At 36.4% G+C, this 14410-nt stretch overlaps 1 protein-coding gene and 2 pseudogenes across 3 annotated transcripts in view; 2 read left to right on the top strand and 1 right to left on the bottom strand.

Moving 5' to 3' along the window:
- Positions 1-14410, top strand: part of PDSS2 (decaprenyl diphosphate synthase subunit 2) — a 184043-nt gene that overhangs the window by 130377 nt on the left and 39256 nt on the right. The window contains exons 5-6 of the mRNA XM_081141589.1: positions 11264-11437; positions 12373-12504. Coding sequence (XP_080997715.1) covers positions 11264-11437; positions 12373-12504 — 306 coding nt within the window. The remainder of the gene's footprint in view (positions 1-11263; positions 11438-12372; positions 12505-14410) is intronic.
- Positions 9413-10369, bottom strand: LOC308558652 (protein SPO16 homolog pseudogene; annotated as a pseudogene). Its single transcript has 2 exons — positions 10362-10369; positions 9413-9939 (listed from the first exon to the last, which is right to left on the bottom strand). The product of its transcript is annotated as a protein SPO16 homolog pseudogene (transcript).
- Positions 13644-14071, top strand: LOC308558651 (ubiquitin-ribosomal protein eS31 fusion protein pseudogene; annotated as a pseudogene). Its single transcript has one exon. The product of its transcript is annotated as a ubiquitin-ribosomal protein eS31 fusion protein pseudogene (transcript).

Raw genomic sequence — 14410 nt, 5'->3', positions numbered from 1 at the left:
CATTTAGACAAAGGAATTATATGATGAGATAACCTTTGGGAAAGTTAATTCAACAGTCATTTACAAGAGATTGAAGGGAAATGAGAACAGTCAGGCAGTCAAAATAATAATGAAGGTCAGAGGTGCTCTTGTCCTGCTTCAACATGGTTGGCCCCTTCTTGATATTCATAGCTCTACTTAGTATTACCTTTCCAGAGAGAACACCCCACCCAATCTAAAGTAGCCACCCAACTTCATTCTATTTTTTTTAATCACAGTTGTCATCATTTGGTGTTTTACTTATTATTTTCAGTCTTCTACTGTAAGAATATGAAGAGGGATTTTATTTATCGTTGTTTTCCAGACCAGTGCTTAGCATATTAGTAGTAGCCCCAAAATATTGGTTAAATTAATGATATAGAAAGGTCTCAAATGCATGGAATGGAAGATTTTTTCTCATTTTTTGGACACATTTATTGATGTACAACAAACAGCAAATATTTAAAGTGTACAGTCTGGTGTGTTTTGATATATGTGTACACCAATGCAACTATCATCACAATCAAGATAATAAACATATTCATCACTCCCAATGAGCAGGCTTGCTTACTGCTTGCTACAAAAGCAGTGGATTCCCCCAAACTCACTGTTCTTTTGCTATAACACAAATCCACTGAAGGCATAGTATCGACCTGAGCCCATTGCATTGCCCCTGCAGGACTTGGCACCAAGGGTAACCAACACAAATATGCTGATGCACATGCTTCTTGCCCTGTCATGAATAATAAAGTTCTTTGTGTCTGACCCAGAAGACTTGTGTCTTCTATTAGCACCTGTAAAACATTAACAGGCTAACTCATTAGTTTATATGTAGGGTAAAATCAACTCTCAGACCCAACAACTAGACCCTCCAATACAGTGTTGAAGTGGTGAAATGAACATCCTTACCTTGGTCCTGGTGCTAGAAGGAAAACATTCAGTACTTTATTATTAAGTGGATATAGGTTTTTGTTTTTGTTAGAAGCTCTTGATTAGTAAAGAAGTTCCCTTATATTTCTAATTTCCTGAGAGTTTTTTTTATCAGGAATTAATATTAGATTCTGACCATTCTTTTCTGTATCTATTGACATAATCATATTTTTAGTTTTTAGTTTTTTTCTCTTTTAGAATCTTTTCTAGTCTGTTAATATGAATTAATAGATTGATTTTCAAATGTTAAACCAACCTTGCATTCCTGAAATAAACCTCACTTGGTCATGATGCAATCTTATTTTTATATATTGTAGGATTTGATAGGCTAAAGTTTTGTTAATTCATGCATCTATATTCATGAGGGATATTCATCTGTTATTTTTAATCTTTATAATGTCTGTGTCTGGTGTGAGTACTACAATGATGCCAGCCTCAAAATGAATTGGGGAGTCTTCTTTTTTATTTTTTGGAAGAGTTTGTGTAGAATTTGCACTGTTTCTTCCATAAATGTTTGATGGAATTCACTAGTGAAGCCATCTGCCCTTCCTTTATGGAAAAATTTTTTTACTACAAATTCAATTGCTTTAATAACTATCGGGCTATTTAGGTTATTTATGTCTTCTTATTAATACCTTTAAGTGCCCTCAGATTTTCTGAATGGTACACTAGTAGAGGCTTAAGGAAAACATCACCAGTAGCATTAATAATAGGCATTAGGGTAAACTGGTCCTTTAATGCTTTGTGTCTCTTAGCCTGCTCTTCTTCTATCAAAATAAATGTCTTGCTCAGCAGTTTTTTCCAATAAATTTTAGTTTGGTCACAGTTAAACACTTCCTTATACAAATAATCATCTTCTGTAATTATTTTCTTAAGTTCTTCTGGGAACTTCTCGGCAACTTCAGCAACAGCTGATGCACTCTTTCCAGTTACCTTTAAACTCTGAAGCTGCCCTCACCTCAAAAACCAATCAAACCACCCAGAACTACCTGTAAATTCCACTTTCATCATCATCATCCAGTGCTTTCTGTTTCAGCTTGTAAAAAAGACTGACCAACTTCTCCTTAAGTATAAATAACTTGCCAGAACACAATACTTTATACACTCATCAATCCACTCAGGCATTAGATGTTCTGTTTTATCTGTTACTGGATCTATAACCAGTAGTGACTTGGGCAGTGTTCAAGAATCTTTCTCTTTGCATGTAAATAGTACAAATGGTGAACGCAGGCACATTCAGCTCAAGCACAGTGTCTTTATCTGATTTACCATAATTGAAATGCTTAATTATATCCAGTTTTGCACAAAACATAACACCCTTACAAGCTCTCTTAGGCTTTTCTGATACTTCAGAGCACACATCTTGCTAATGGATACACAAAATAAATCAAGATGAAGCACAGATGCTCAGAGACACAGTTCAAAGTTATGGAGACTTGATGCTGAGATGCCTAGTGTAGTTAGTTCCCAGGGAAATAGCTTGGTGATGCCACTCTTGCTGCTCTGGGTACGCACTGCCTCTGTAATGGCTCACTGAAAACAAATGCTAAACACTATTTACACTTTTTGCCTCCTTCTGTAAATGCAAAAATTCTCTTTGGGTTTTTTCAATTAGCAAAAATAGGTACTAATGTACGTCTTTCACTAGTACTTTTACTCATAACCTGCCTCTCACACTGTACCCAAGGCATGTGTTCACGAGCTAATAAAACATGCCGTGTCATGTTTATTGTTTTCTGGGCATCTGTTCAAACTTGTATCACTCACATATTTAAGACTTTAAAGATGCTGGTGGTGGTGATAATAAATATCTATGATTTTACTAACAACTACTTTTTCATAAAGCTGACACAGTCTTAAGTCATTTGTTGCAAATAAAAATGTTGAATTTCTTCAGATTTAAAGGCAATTGAGTGTGACTTAATTGTTTTAAGATGTATCAAGCATACAAAAGAGAGTTTATATAATATATAAAGGGTGTCCTCCAAAAATGTATACTCACTTTAACAGCTGATAGATCAGTTTTAAAAATGAAACATATTTTAATAAACACTGCTTTTATAATTATTCAAAGTGTGTGTATACATTTTTGGGGACACCTATATATGCTTTTCTGTGTGTATATATATATATATATATATAGCTTAAATAGTAATAATAAAATAAAACACCTAAGTGCCTACCACCACACTTAAGAAATAATACTAAATATATGTTTTAATCCACAAAGTGTTTTTATTTAAAGGAAAAGGCAGCAAATGTATTATGAAGGGGATATATTAGAAATCAAATATAGGAGTATTAAGTTAGATATGCCAAGGCAGTAAAGCAAAGGTTGATACACGTATGTGAAAGCAGAGAAACTATTAGTGACTGAGTGAGCTTAGTACATAGAATGGCCCTTTTGATTAAGCAAACCCTCAAGTTTCGAGTGGGTCTGGTTGGTGAATGCTTTTATCTGTTAAATGTTAAATTGAATTTATATACCATTTAGAGGTACTCGAGGTCACTCACTGACAGCTATCACAGCAAAACATCTTAATCAGCAGTTTATTTGCCGCAGAGATAAAGCATTCACTATTAAGCATGTAAATTGTTTAATAGAATGCCATTCTGATCTCAGGACAAGAATAGACCATTCAGAAAAGGAAGCCCAAGCCGTCAATTACCATCTGTCTATATGCCAGTGAGTCCCAATTTATATCTCCATCCCAGATTACTGAGATGTAGAGCTAAATATTTTGCCGCTTACTCATATTTCCACTCAGGGTGTCACAAGCATCTCAGACTCAGTACATGTTAAGACCAGATCTGTGCTCTTTTTCTCCAGACCCATTCCACTGCACTCTGTCTTCACAGTGAGCACCACCATTCATCTAGATTCTCAAGTCAGAATCTAGGGCTCATCCTTAATACCTCTGCCCCTCAGCAGCCTTACCCCACCTCCTGTGTCACAAATAAGACCTCCTAACTACCTCACTAGTCCTGTCTTTCTTCACCTACCTCTCCCACCGTATGCTTCAACAGTATGGAACTAGTATCGATGCCCCAAAGTCATCCCCTACCTTATCTTTCCGGCTAATTTCAGTTTACTATTCAGAACCAGACTCGGCTAACAGCCCCCACCCCAAGCCTTCTTTAACCCTTCCTTGATAGAACTATTAACTCCTTTCTTTGTGCTGTAAGCGTAGTTCTCCGTTCATGTACCAAACTACTTTCTAACTATTTACTGTGTTTCTCCCCTGCTGAACTTCTACTAAAGGTCAACGAGTAATGCCTATTAATGCCTAATTATAAGGAGTAATTAGACATTACTCCTAGACATATCCACAGTGCCCTGGCATGCAGTAAGCACATACACACACACCTACTTTTACATAGTATATCAAGCACTAGCATACACAGCATTTCAAAGCAACCCAAGTTTCTTTTTGGTGCTGTTCAATTTGTTCATCTCAAAGAATTTATATTCCCTGCAGCTCCTACTGTGCAACCCATCTGAAAACTGTCTGCTGCCCTCTAGCTGTTGGAAGTTTCCCCCATCCCAAGAATACCTGTGCTGAAGGATTTGTGCTGTAAAATAGTCTTCCGTTCTTCACCCTGACCACTCTTCAGCCTGGTCATTCCCATACATCTCAGCAAGAACTGACTAGTGGGGAGAGCAGGCAGGGATTGCTGGCCCTAGACCAAAGAATTCCTGATTTTTAAATTCCCTGACAACCCTTCTCTCTACCTTGTGAGTAAAACTTTAATAGCTTTATTTATTGTATAGAAGCACTTTTAAAAACAGACTTTAGTTATGTACATTTATCTAATCTTATCAGGTTCTTTCCCATGATTTCCATAGATGTAAAGTTTCCAGATACCTACTTTACTTACCTCCCATGTGATTGGATTATAAATCAGAGCAAATTACTTTATCCTATTAGATGATGCTGTTAAAATAGTATTCTTTTTTTCCCTTCCTTGGGATTCCTGAAAAATACTTATGATATCTGCTATGTGTAATCTTGTTACTTATAGACTCTTGGATGTCTTCAATGGATATTATTAAAAACTAAATTTACAGGTTTAAAATGCTTTTTGATATATAGGTAAAACATGTCGTTTACTCCTAAATACAACCTAATTTTTAAACTATAAAAGATGCATTGCATGTATTTCTATTACGTATTAAGCAAAGTAGAATCCAGTTGCCATACACCTGAGACCCATGTCTGCCACTTACGAATGTTGAATCTTGGTCAAAATACAGCCTTTAAATCTCCTTACCTATTAAAAGGGAATAAGAATAATTGAACTTTTTGAGAACTAATATAATGTATGTGAAAGTATCATTGCATAGTAAGGTCCCAGGAAATATTAGACTCTCTTCCCCCCTTGCTTCTTTTCATCCCTAAATGTAGAAGGTCTTTATTGAAAATTTCTTGAACTTGACTTTTTCTTTTTTTTTAATAAGGCTAGTAAACTGTTTTGGTTCTTGTTTAGCTTCTCAAAAGAGCTGTAAAGGGCAATTCAAAACAAGCATTTAAAATGTTCTAGTGTGGCATTAAAGAGATCTGGTCTCTTATCAAACTCAGATTTATGCTGCATTTATAAAATAAGAACCTGAAGTAGAAAGTATGAGAACAGGAGATGTTTGCCTGCTTTCTTTAAAGTACTTTTCATTCAACAGGTAGTTAGTTCCTCAGCTTCCTAAACCCTTCTGATAATGTGAACGATAGACGTTTGGCTTGGCAGATTCTCTTTGGGACTTTGATATCTTCCTGGGTCAGTTTGTCTTTTTTCTGTGTCCATGGACCAGACCTTTAATCCCAAGCAGCTACTTTTACAAACATACTTTGTTGTCATGTGAATAGGTATGTACAAATGTACTACTACTGTTAAAAAGGCAACTCACAGCACACATCCCCCAGACATCTCAGCAGCAGAACAGCATATTATATGTGAGCAAAACCACCGGTGCCACTGTTTCAGGCAAACATTGTCTTGTAAGCTTCAGGTTTTTTCCTGTGTGTTTTTGAACCAGCTTTACTTGAGCAAAAAGATCATGTGACGGTGAATGAGAGACCTTCATTTTTAAAATTAATGTACTTCTATCTGACAGTCATTCGATAGATATGTTGGTATACATTTACCCTTCTGAAAAAAAGAGAATCCCATCAAAGATCAATATCCACTGAATGTATCTTCCTTTTATATATAATAAATCATCAGTAAAAATTGCACATATGCAAGTTGATACTGTAAGTGTATCTAAATCTCATTTACCCTGACTGCCTTCATTCATTTCACACCAATTCTGTATATTTGCTGTCTGCAGATATTGATTTGGATGTGTTTATCAGATCAGTTCCTCAGTATTTTACAACTGTACATTAACTTTCCCTTTGTAATAGAGCATGCTTTCTTAATATATACATGGCAAGCTGATGAAAATGAATGGAGGGAGTGTTTCATTTGTAACCAAGTTCACAATAAGTAATAATTTAATGTTCAGAGAATAAAATTTCTGAGTTTAGGAAGAGAATTATTAATTTATGACCTAGTTAGCTTATGGTAGCAGATTTATGACATGATTAACTTATAGTAGTAGATTTCAAGGGACTATAAATTAATTGTTTCTTGGTTATCTGGATTTTCTAATTTTTTTCAGTGATTGTGTATTACCTAATTGAAAACATAGAAATGATGAATAATAAAATGTCTTCATCACAATAAGGGAAATATAATGAACAAAACTAATCTTTGATCACTGGATATCCTGCAAGAATTATTCTCATATAGAACTGTTGGTGGCGAAATGGCACTGGAATGTTACTGGCGATTGGACCTTGTTCAGCAACTTCCTCAGTACTTGAATTCTGGCTAAGAAGGAATTCAGAGCCAAGACTTGAACTATAAGAGAAAGTTTAATTAGAAAGTCACAGAGGTAGAAGAAGTGAGCCATAGGAAAATGGGCTCAGGAAACAAGTTACAGAAGCAAAAGAAGGGCCCTTGGAGCTTAGAAAGAGAGAGAAGGGGGTGAGGAAAGGTGCCCGTGTGCTCCATAGAGAAAACCACATAACTACATTGGGTTCTTCATCTTAAAGACTTTTATCTGCTCTCCAAAGGTGGGGATTTCAGGGGAGGTCCCAAGGGAGGATTTCAATAGAATATATTCTTCAGCTTTTCGTGTGTGTGTGTGTGTGTGTGTGTGTGTGTGTGTGTGTGTGTCCTCAGGTTCGTGGTCTCCACTGATTGGTCAGCCCCAGGGCAGAGAGTCAGTCAATGCAGCTGGTCCTAAAGTCAGCCATGGCATCACTTGTTTTGCTGCTTTTCTGGGCCTGGAGCTGAAACACAACTGAGGCCTAGATGTTATCCCTAAGGGTTAATGCTTAAGAGAGTGGTTGTGCAAGGGTCTGTATAGGGGTCGCATGAGGCCACTCTTTGGTCCCTTGTTCCTCCTCCAAGGGGGGTCTCCCACATGACTAACTATATGTTAGGGAGGAAAAGTCACTTTGGGGGCAAGGTCCTTGTTTTCCCAGTTTTGCTCGTTGCTAGGCACCCGGGGCTTTCCTCCCTGGTGACCTCTGTACCTGCCCATTGTCCTTGCTTTGCTCATGCCTGTCTAACTGCCAGCCACAGAACTGTATTGATGTATCTGTGCATTTATAACCACATATAAATAAAGATATAGAGATATATGCTTGCCATTCTTGAACTGTGAGCTTTTTGAGGACAGGCTATTTAAAATCTTCATATCTGTATTGTTTCACAGAGAACCTGACCTACAATAGAACCTAAATAAATGTTTATTGTATGATTAAAGGAGGATGTATACAAACCACCAGAAGTTCATTGAGAGTCATATAAATTTTTTTAAATGCTAATTTAAGCACTTAAGACCAAGAAATGTAAAATTATACTCATTACCTTTTTTTATTTTTGAACACCTTTATTGGGATATATTTGACATCATAAAATTAACCCGTTTTAACCATAGAATTTAGTGATTTTTGGTAACTATTGAGTGATATAATCATTATCATAAATCAGTTCTAGAACCTTTTCAAACATGCCCTATAAGGTCCTTCATGGCCATTTTTTGTTCCCACTCCCAGCGCAGGCAACTGCTAATCTACAACTCGGATGAATGGAATGTACAATATGTGATCTCCTGTGGCTGGCTCCTTTCACTTACCTTAATGTTTTTGAGGTTCATCCATGGCATAGCATGTCAGCAATTCCTTTTTATTGCTAAATAATCTTCCATTGTATGGATATATCTACTCATTTTAAAATTTTTTAAAGAGCACACAACTACTTAATAAATGCAACAGATAAATACGGCCTATTCATTTAGCAAACATTTGTTGAAAATTAAAGATGGCCTAAGGAATTAAAAATATAAAGGTGACTGCAACCCATATCCAGCCCTCAAGGAAACAGACAACTAAGAAATCATACAATTCAGAGAGAATTAAGTGCTACGGTGAAATATAAGGTAATGTTAGTCTAAAGAGGAAAGTATTTGTGGAAGTATTTGAGAATGCTTCTCGAAGAAGTGATATTTGAATGGGATATGTACAATTCCATGGGCAGAGAATGAGAGGAGATGATATTCCCTTTGAAAGGAATGTTATTTTTATATTCATGCCAAGTGTGAAAGTACTTTTTTTTTTTTTCTCCCCAAGAAACAACAAATCATCCTGTGTTGCTGAAATTCGGGCCTCAAAGGGGATATTTGGGGTAGGAGGTGGAATCAGAAGTACTGCTTGGTATCAAAAAGTAGGTCCTTGAATGCTGTCTACGGAGTTCATCTTGATTCTGTGGGTGGTAGGAAGGCATTCGAGGAGAATGGATTCAATTCTTTATTATATCCCATTCAGGAAGGATAGAGGAGGTGAAAGGGAAAGAGAAGGACACCAAAGGGAAGATTCAGCAAGTGTTTATTGGGCACCTGCCGCACTCTGTTGGTGCTGATAATTCAGCTGAGGACAAGATGAAGGCCTTGGTTTCCAGAGCTGACATTCTAGTGAAGGGACATCAGCAATACACCAGTAAACAGATAACTGGATCAGGGGTCCAGTAGTATCAAGGAAAAAATATTTGAAGCTGGGTAAAGAAAGGGGGAGTGATGAGGGAGGGATGTGGAATTAAAATTTGATTACAGACCCAAAAACAATGAGGACTCGAGCCGTGCACACACCTGGGGAAAGAAAGTGTGGAATGGAGCGATAGCAAGTGCAGAGGCCGCACGGAGGATCAGCCCGGAGCGCCTGAGAAACGGCATGAAGGCCAGTGTGGCTCTGTCTGGCTTATGTGTTTTTGGTGTGGTGTGTTGTTGCTGTTTTTCAGTTTTAATTGTATATATTTTATTATTTTAAATTTTAAAAGATCTTTAAATACATATTTGAACATTATAATTCAACTGGTCTGATTATTTTAATATTCTTGCAAAAGAACATTTATGATTGATACTCTAATTTGGGTTAAATGAATCACTCAGTTTTGTCTTTTGAAGTGTTTTCCAAACAGGAATTTGCTCAATGATGTAAGTTTTAGTTGTTATTCTGTAGCAGATGCACTCTATGTATGGTTTGGAGGTGATCTTAGCTATAGTGCATAGAAGATTAATAGCATTTACTATGTTGTGTAGTGGAGGTATCCGTAAGGAATCTCTGCTGAATCCTGAACATCAGTTTCCATTCCTCGGGCCCATGGAGGGCAGCAGATGGGACCAAAAAAACATTTTGGTGAATGTTAATAAACTTCCTCATTTTGGCTAGAAATATTTCTTCAGCTGATACAAAGCATTCTTTAGCATCCATCAATAAAAGTGCAACTCCAGTAAGAGAAAATATAATTGATCCATTTTCCACTGAATCTGAATACCAAGCCTTATGCCCTCAGTTTTCTAGGGCAGTTTCAACTTCACAACTCGTAAGAGATGAGCTAATAATAATGGTGGTTGTCCTGACTTTTGTTTTAAAATGATCACCCTGGCAGCTAGGTGAACAATGGACTGTAACCTTCTATGCATTTCATTTCACATGTGTGTGGGCTTATATGTAGGATTAATTCCTGGAAGCAGGATTGCTGGGTTACAGGGCAACCGCAGGAAGAATTCAAAATTCAATAACTCTAGGAGCTTTTTTCATAGCAAAACAAATATATATTAAGTGAATCAAGGCCCTTGTTATAAATATCCAAATGGCCCTTGGCAGAAAAAAGGTTCCCCACCCCTGTTTTAATGGTTCCTTTTAAAATTTTCTTCTTATTTTTTATTTTGTATTCAAATAATGGTGAAAGAAGGATTATGGTATGGACAACAGGAAGTAAAATGTTTTGGTTAATTAACCCTTCTCGATGGATTCTAGTTAAAGGCTTCCCAGAAACACCATAAGATAAACATTGTTTTATATATTTACTTCATCATTCTTGCCCTCAGAGAGCGCTGCGCAGAGCAGAGCTGTTCGTAGGCTAGCCACTAACTCCTGTACCTGTTGAGTACTTGAAATGTGGCTGGTGATATGCTGTAATTATAAAATACACACCGAGTTTGAAAATTTAGTATAAAAAGCATGTAAAATATCTCATTCACAATTTTATATTGATAATATATAGAAGTAATATTTTGGATATACTGGGATAGATAAAATATGGCATTAAGGTTGATTTCACCTTTTTTCACTTTTTTAATGTAGCTCCTAGCAAATTTTAAATTGCACATGTGGCATACATTATATTTTTATTGGACGTCACTGGTCTAGATAGAGTAAGTATGTGTTTACTTACAGATACTGCAGTGATTTTCCTAATTTCAAAAGGATGAAAGTAAATAAACTACAGTTGTACCCTCTCTCATCATGCTATTTCTTCTTCTGGGAATAAAGTTCAATGGGTGATCTGATCTGATCACACTCCATTAAGATCGGTTGCCTTCTCCCTGACTTTCTCTTTAACTGTTGACGAAAGAATGCAGTTCCTTCATTATGCCTTTGGCATTTTCATGTAAGTTAAAAGCAGTAGGATTCTTGTATTTTAGGAGCTGGTGTGAATATAGAAGGGAGTTAGAGGTCCAAGTTTCTAATTCTGCTTTATTTTATAAATGTATTTTAATAGAAGTTCCCTAGGTGAAGATAAAATTTGCTTCAGCATTTTTTTCATTTTCCCCCTTGCCCTAAAAAAGGTTCAGCATCTCTTAGTTCTGTCTTGTTGCAATAGCATGAGTGTTTTGAATAGTTTATATCTTAACTCTTACTCTTCAAAAACTGAAACAAATAAATTACTCCCAACATCTTTTTTGTCTGGCTTTTATTACATTTTTTAGGAAGATTATATCACAAATGACATTGGAATATCGACTTGGAAGGAGCAGACTTTTCTCTCCCATGGTGCCTTATTAGCAAAGAGCTGCCAAGCTGCAATGGAATTAGCAAAGCATGACGCTGAGGTTCAAGATATGGCTTTTCAGTATGGGAAGCACATGGCCATGAGTCATAAGGTATCTACATCCCCTTTCTCTTTTTCAGTACTGAAAGAGCTAAAATGAAACATGAGAAACCTTTGGCCGTTTGATAAGCTTTTATATCTCAAAAAATGTTTATTGTGTGTTTAAAACGTATCAGTCATAGACAGTGATTGTTACATAAACAGTGTGATTGGTGAATGCTGTGTAATTTTGATAGAAAGCTACAACGTATTTTAACCATATTTGTAATGTTTATCTTTTCTTACCACCTGAAAGGGTTCTTGAAAGAACTCTGGCAATTATTAAATAACATGTAATGTTGCCATTTATAGAATAAAATAATACTTTCATTTTTATTACAGTTCCCTTATAGTTCCTCGTGTAAAACAAATTGTGGAAAGTTAATGAAATTTGGAAATATACTGAATAAAATTCAAAGCTTAAATTCTAATAACTGATTCTTTTGAATGGGCATATTGAAATATAAAATGTCCTAAGATTAGCTGTTGTATTGTTTCCTCTATGTATATGTAATTGTCAAATTTCATTAACTATATATATATACACACACATACACACCTTAGGTGTTACTTAAATAGTTCAGAAGAGGGGGAAATATATTAATATAAACGTAATATCTCCAGATGATTTTTTACATATTTTATTATATCTTAGGTTAGTTTATTAAGCAATTACATACATTAAATATTTTTGTAAATTCTTACCTTGAACTTAAAGTAAAATAAAGGCTTCTGCCAAATAAAAAAGGAATTTGTTAGGGAAAAATTAAAGAATTTTAAAGATTATTGTTAATTATATAAAGTGTTCTTTGGCTTATTAAAGTATATCTAAAACCTGCATCCCTTAAGCTTCATTTTTCTCTGTATTTACCTAGTGCTTCCTGTATGTGACTACAACATACTAGTGTATATGCATTTCACTGATTTAACTCTAACTTCTTCTTCTAGATAAATTCTGATCTCCAGCCTTTTATTAAAGAAAAGACCAGTGACTCCACGACTTTTAATCTGAACTCAGCTCCTGTAGTATTACATCAGGAGATTCTTGGAAGAGATTTGTGGATCAAACAGATTGGCGAGGTAAATGAAAGTACTCCTATTTTAGGTACCAGTAGTATTAGCTAATTTTAGAACATAATTTGTATTTTATGATGATCTAAGACATCAGCCATATAGATCAGCCATATAAGAGCTCATTCATATAACAGGTAAAAGTCTTCCTTTATAACCTACATTTTAAGAGGTAAAATATTAGTGAGTTAGAAACTACCATACCATATTTGTTATTATCTGAGTTCTTAGAATACTGCAACACAAAACTAGTGTGTGTGGTGAATACTAATTAACTCAGATGATTTTTTTTTTTCTAAGGGCTTTCAAAAATTGGGCTATGGTAATAGCACCACCCTTTAACTGACGGCAATTTTCCATCTGTAGACTCTAGCACAAGCTGCAGAATTCCAGGAGGTCCGTCTGTCAGCTCATTGGGTTATTTTAGAACAAACTTGGGCCCTGAATATTCAAGTTCTGAGGCATTATCATAGGGGGAAAAACGTGGTCAAGTGGGAGGGATTACGGGGCTTAAATTGGCTAAATTTTCCATTTTGGGGGATGGGGGAAGTTGTGGGTGATGAAAGGAAACTTTTTTGATTTTTGTTTAATCCAGAAACTCTTGTCCAAAAGTTCTTTCCCTTTTACCCAAAGCTTCATGGAATTTATTTCACTTCATGGTTCTGAATGATTGGGTTAACCTGAGGCTGACATGGGGAAGGAGCCAGGCGCAGCTGAGGGTGCGGGTAGCCACCATACTTAAAGCAGGCGGATCCTAAGTGATATCTGCATTCAGAAAGATAAAATTATTGCTCTTCTACCCCTCTTCCCTTGTTGGCTCTCAAAATGCTATCCGCCATCTTAAAATCCCTCTTATTCACCAGGTAGAAAACAATGGGGATTCCTTTCTGGGGAAACTGTCAAACCCGGGCAGAAAGACTTGCAGATGTGAATGATTGAGGCTCCCCCAGTAAGCATGCCATGTCCCTGACCAGCCCTCCAACCATAAGGCCTACCAGTTGACAAGCCTCAAAGTATCCAAGTGCAGAACAGTAGGCACTAGAGGACCGCTGGGCATTGAGTAAAGCCTCTGCCGTAAAAGGGTGAGTCAAGGCTCTTCCTTCCAGTCCGCCATCTGCAGTGGAATCCCCTCCAAGGGGCAGATTTTCATGAGCCCCCTTACAGGGAAGACCATCACTGTCGAGGCTGAACCCTCGGATACAATAAAAAATGTAAAGGCCAAGATCCAGGGTAAGGAAGGAATTGCTCCTAATCAGCAAAGACTGATCTTTGCTGGCAAGCAACCAGAATACAGACACACAGTATTCCAAAGGAGTCCACCCTTCATCGTATGTTGAGACTTTGTGGTGGTGCTAAGAAAAGGAAGAAGTCTTCTACTATTCCCAAGAAAAATAAGCATCAGAGAAAGAAGGTTAAGCTGCTGTCCTAAAGTACTATAAGGTGGCTGAGGGTAGCAAAGCCAGTCACCCTCATCAGGAGTGTCCTGCAGGTGAATGTGTGCTGGAGTTTTTTGGACAGACACTGTTATGGCAAATGTTGTCTGACCTGTTGCTTCAATAAACCAGAAGACAAGTAATTGTATATGGGTTAATATAAGACATGAACTAACATTAAAAAAAAAAAAAATGAGTCAAAAGCAGACTGATTAAAAGAAGGGACTTAGGAGAAACAGAAACAGTATAAAAAAAGACATTCACAAAAGCATTACAATCAGTATACTCAGGAGATAAGATATTAAATCCATGAAATAAGAGCAGGTGATATGTTTTAAAAAGGACAATCCAAGAATTAGAAATCAGAATTATAAAATATAAAAATATGAAAGCAGAACTTTTTAATGGAAGATATAAATAAGAAATCTCCCAGAAATTTGAATGAAAAGATAATAGGAAATAAAAGGGAAAAAATAAGAAAA

The sequence above is a fragment of the Miniopterus schreibersii genome (assembly GCF_964146895.1).
Source record: "Miniopterus schreibersii genome assembly, chromosome: 6".
Classification (NCBI taxonomy): Eukaryota; Metazoa; Chordata; class Mammalia; order Chiroptera; family Miniopteridae; genus Miniopterus; species Miniopterus schreibersii.
This window is presented reverse-complemented; position numbering and strand designations above follow the sequence as displayed.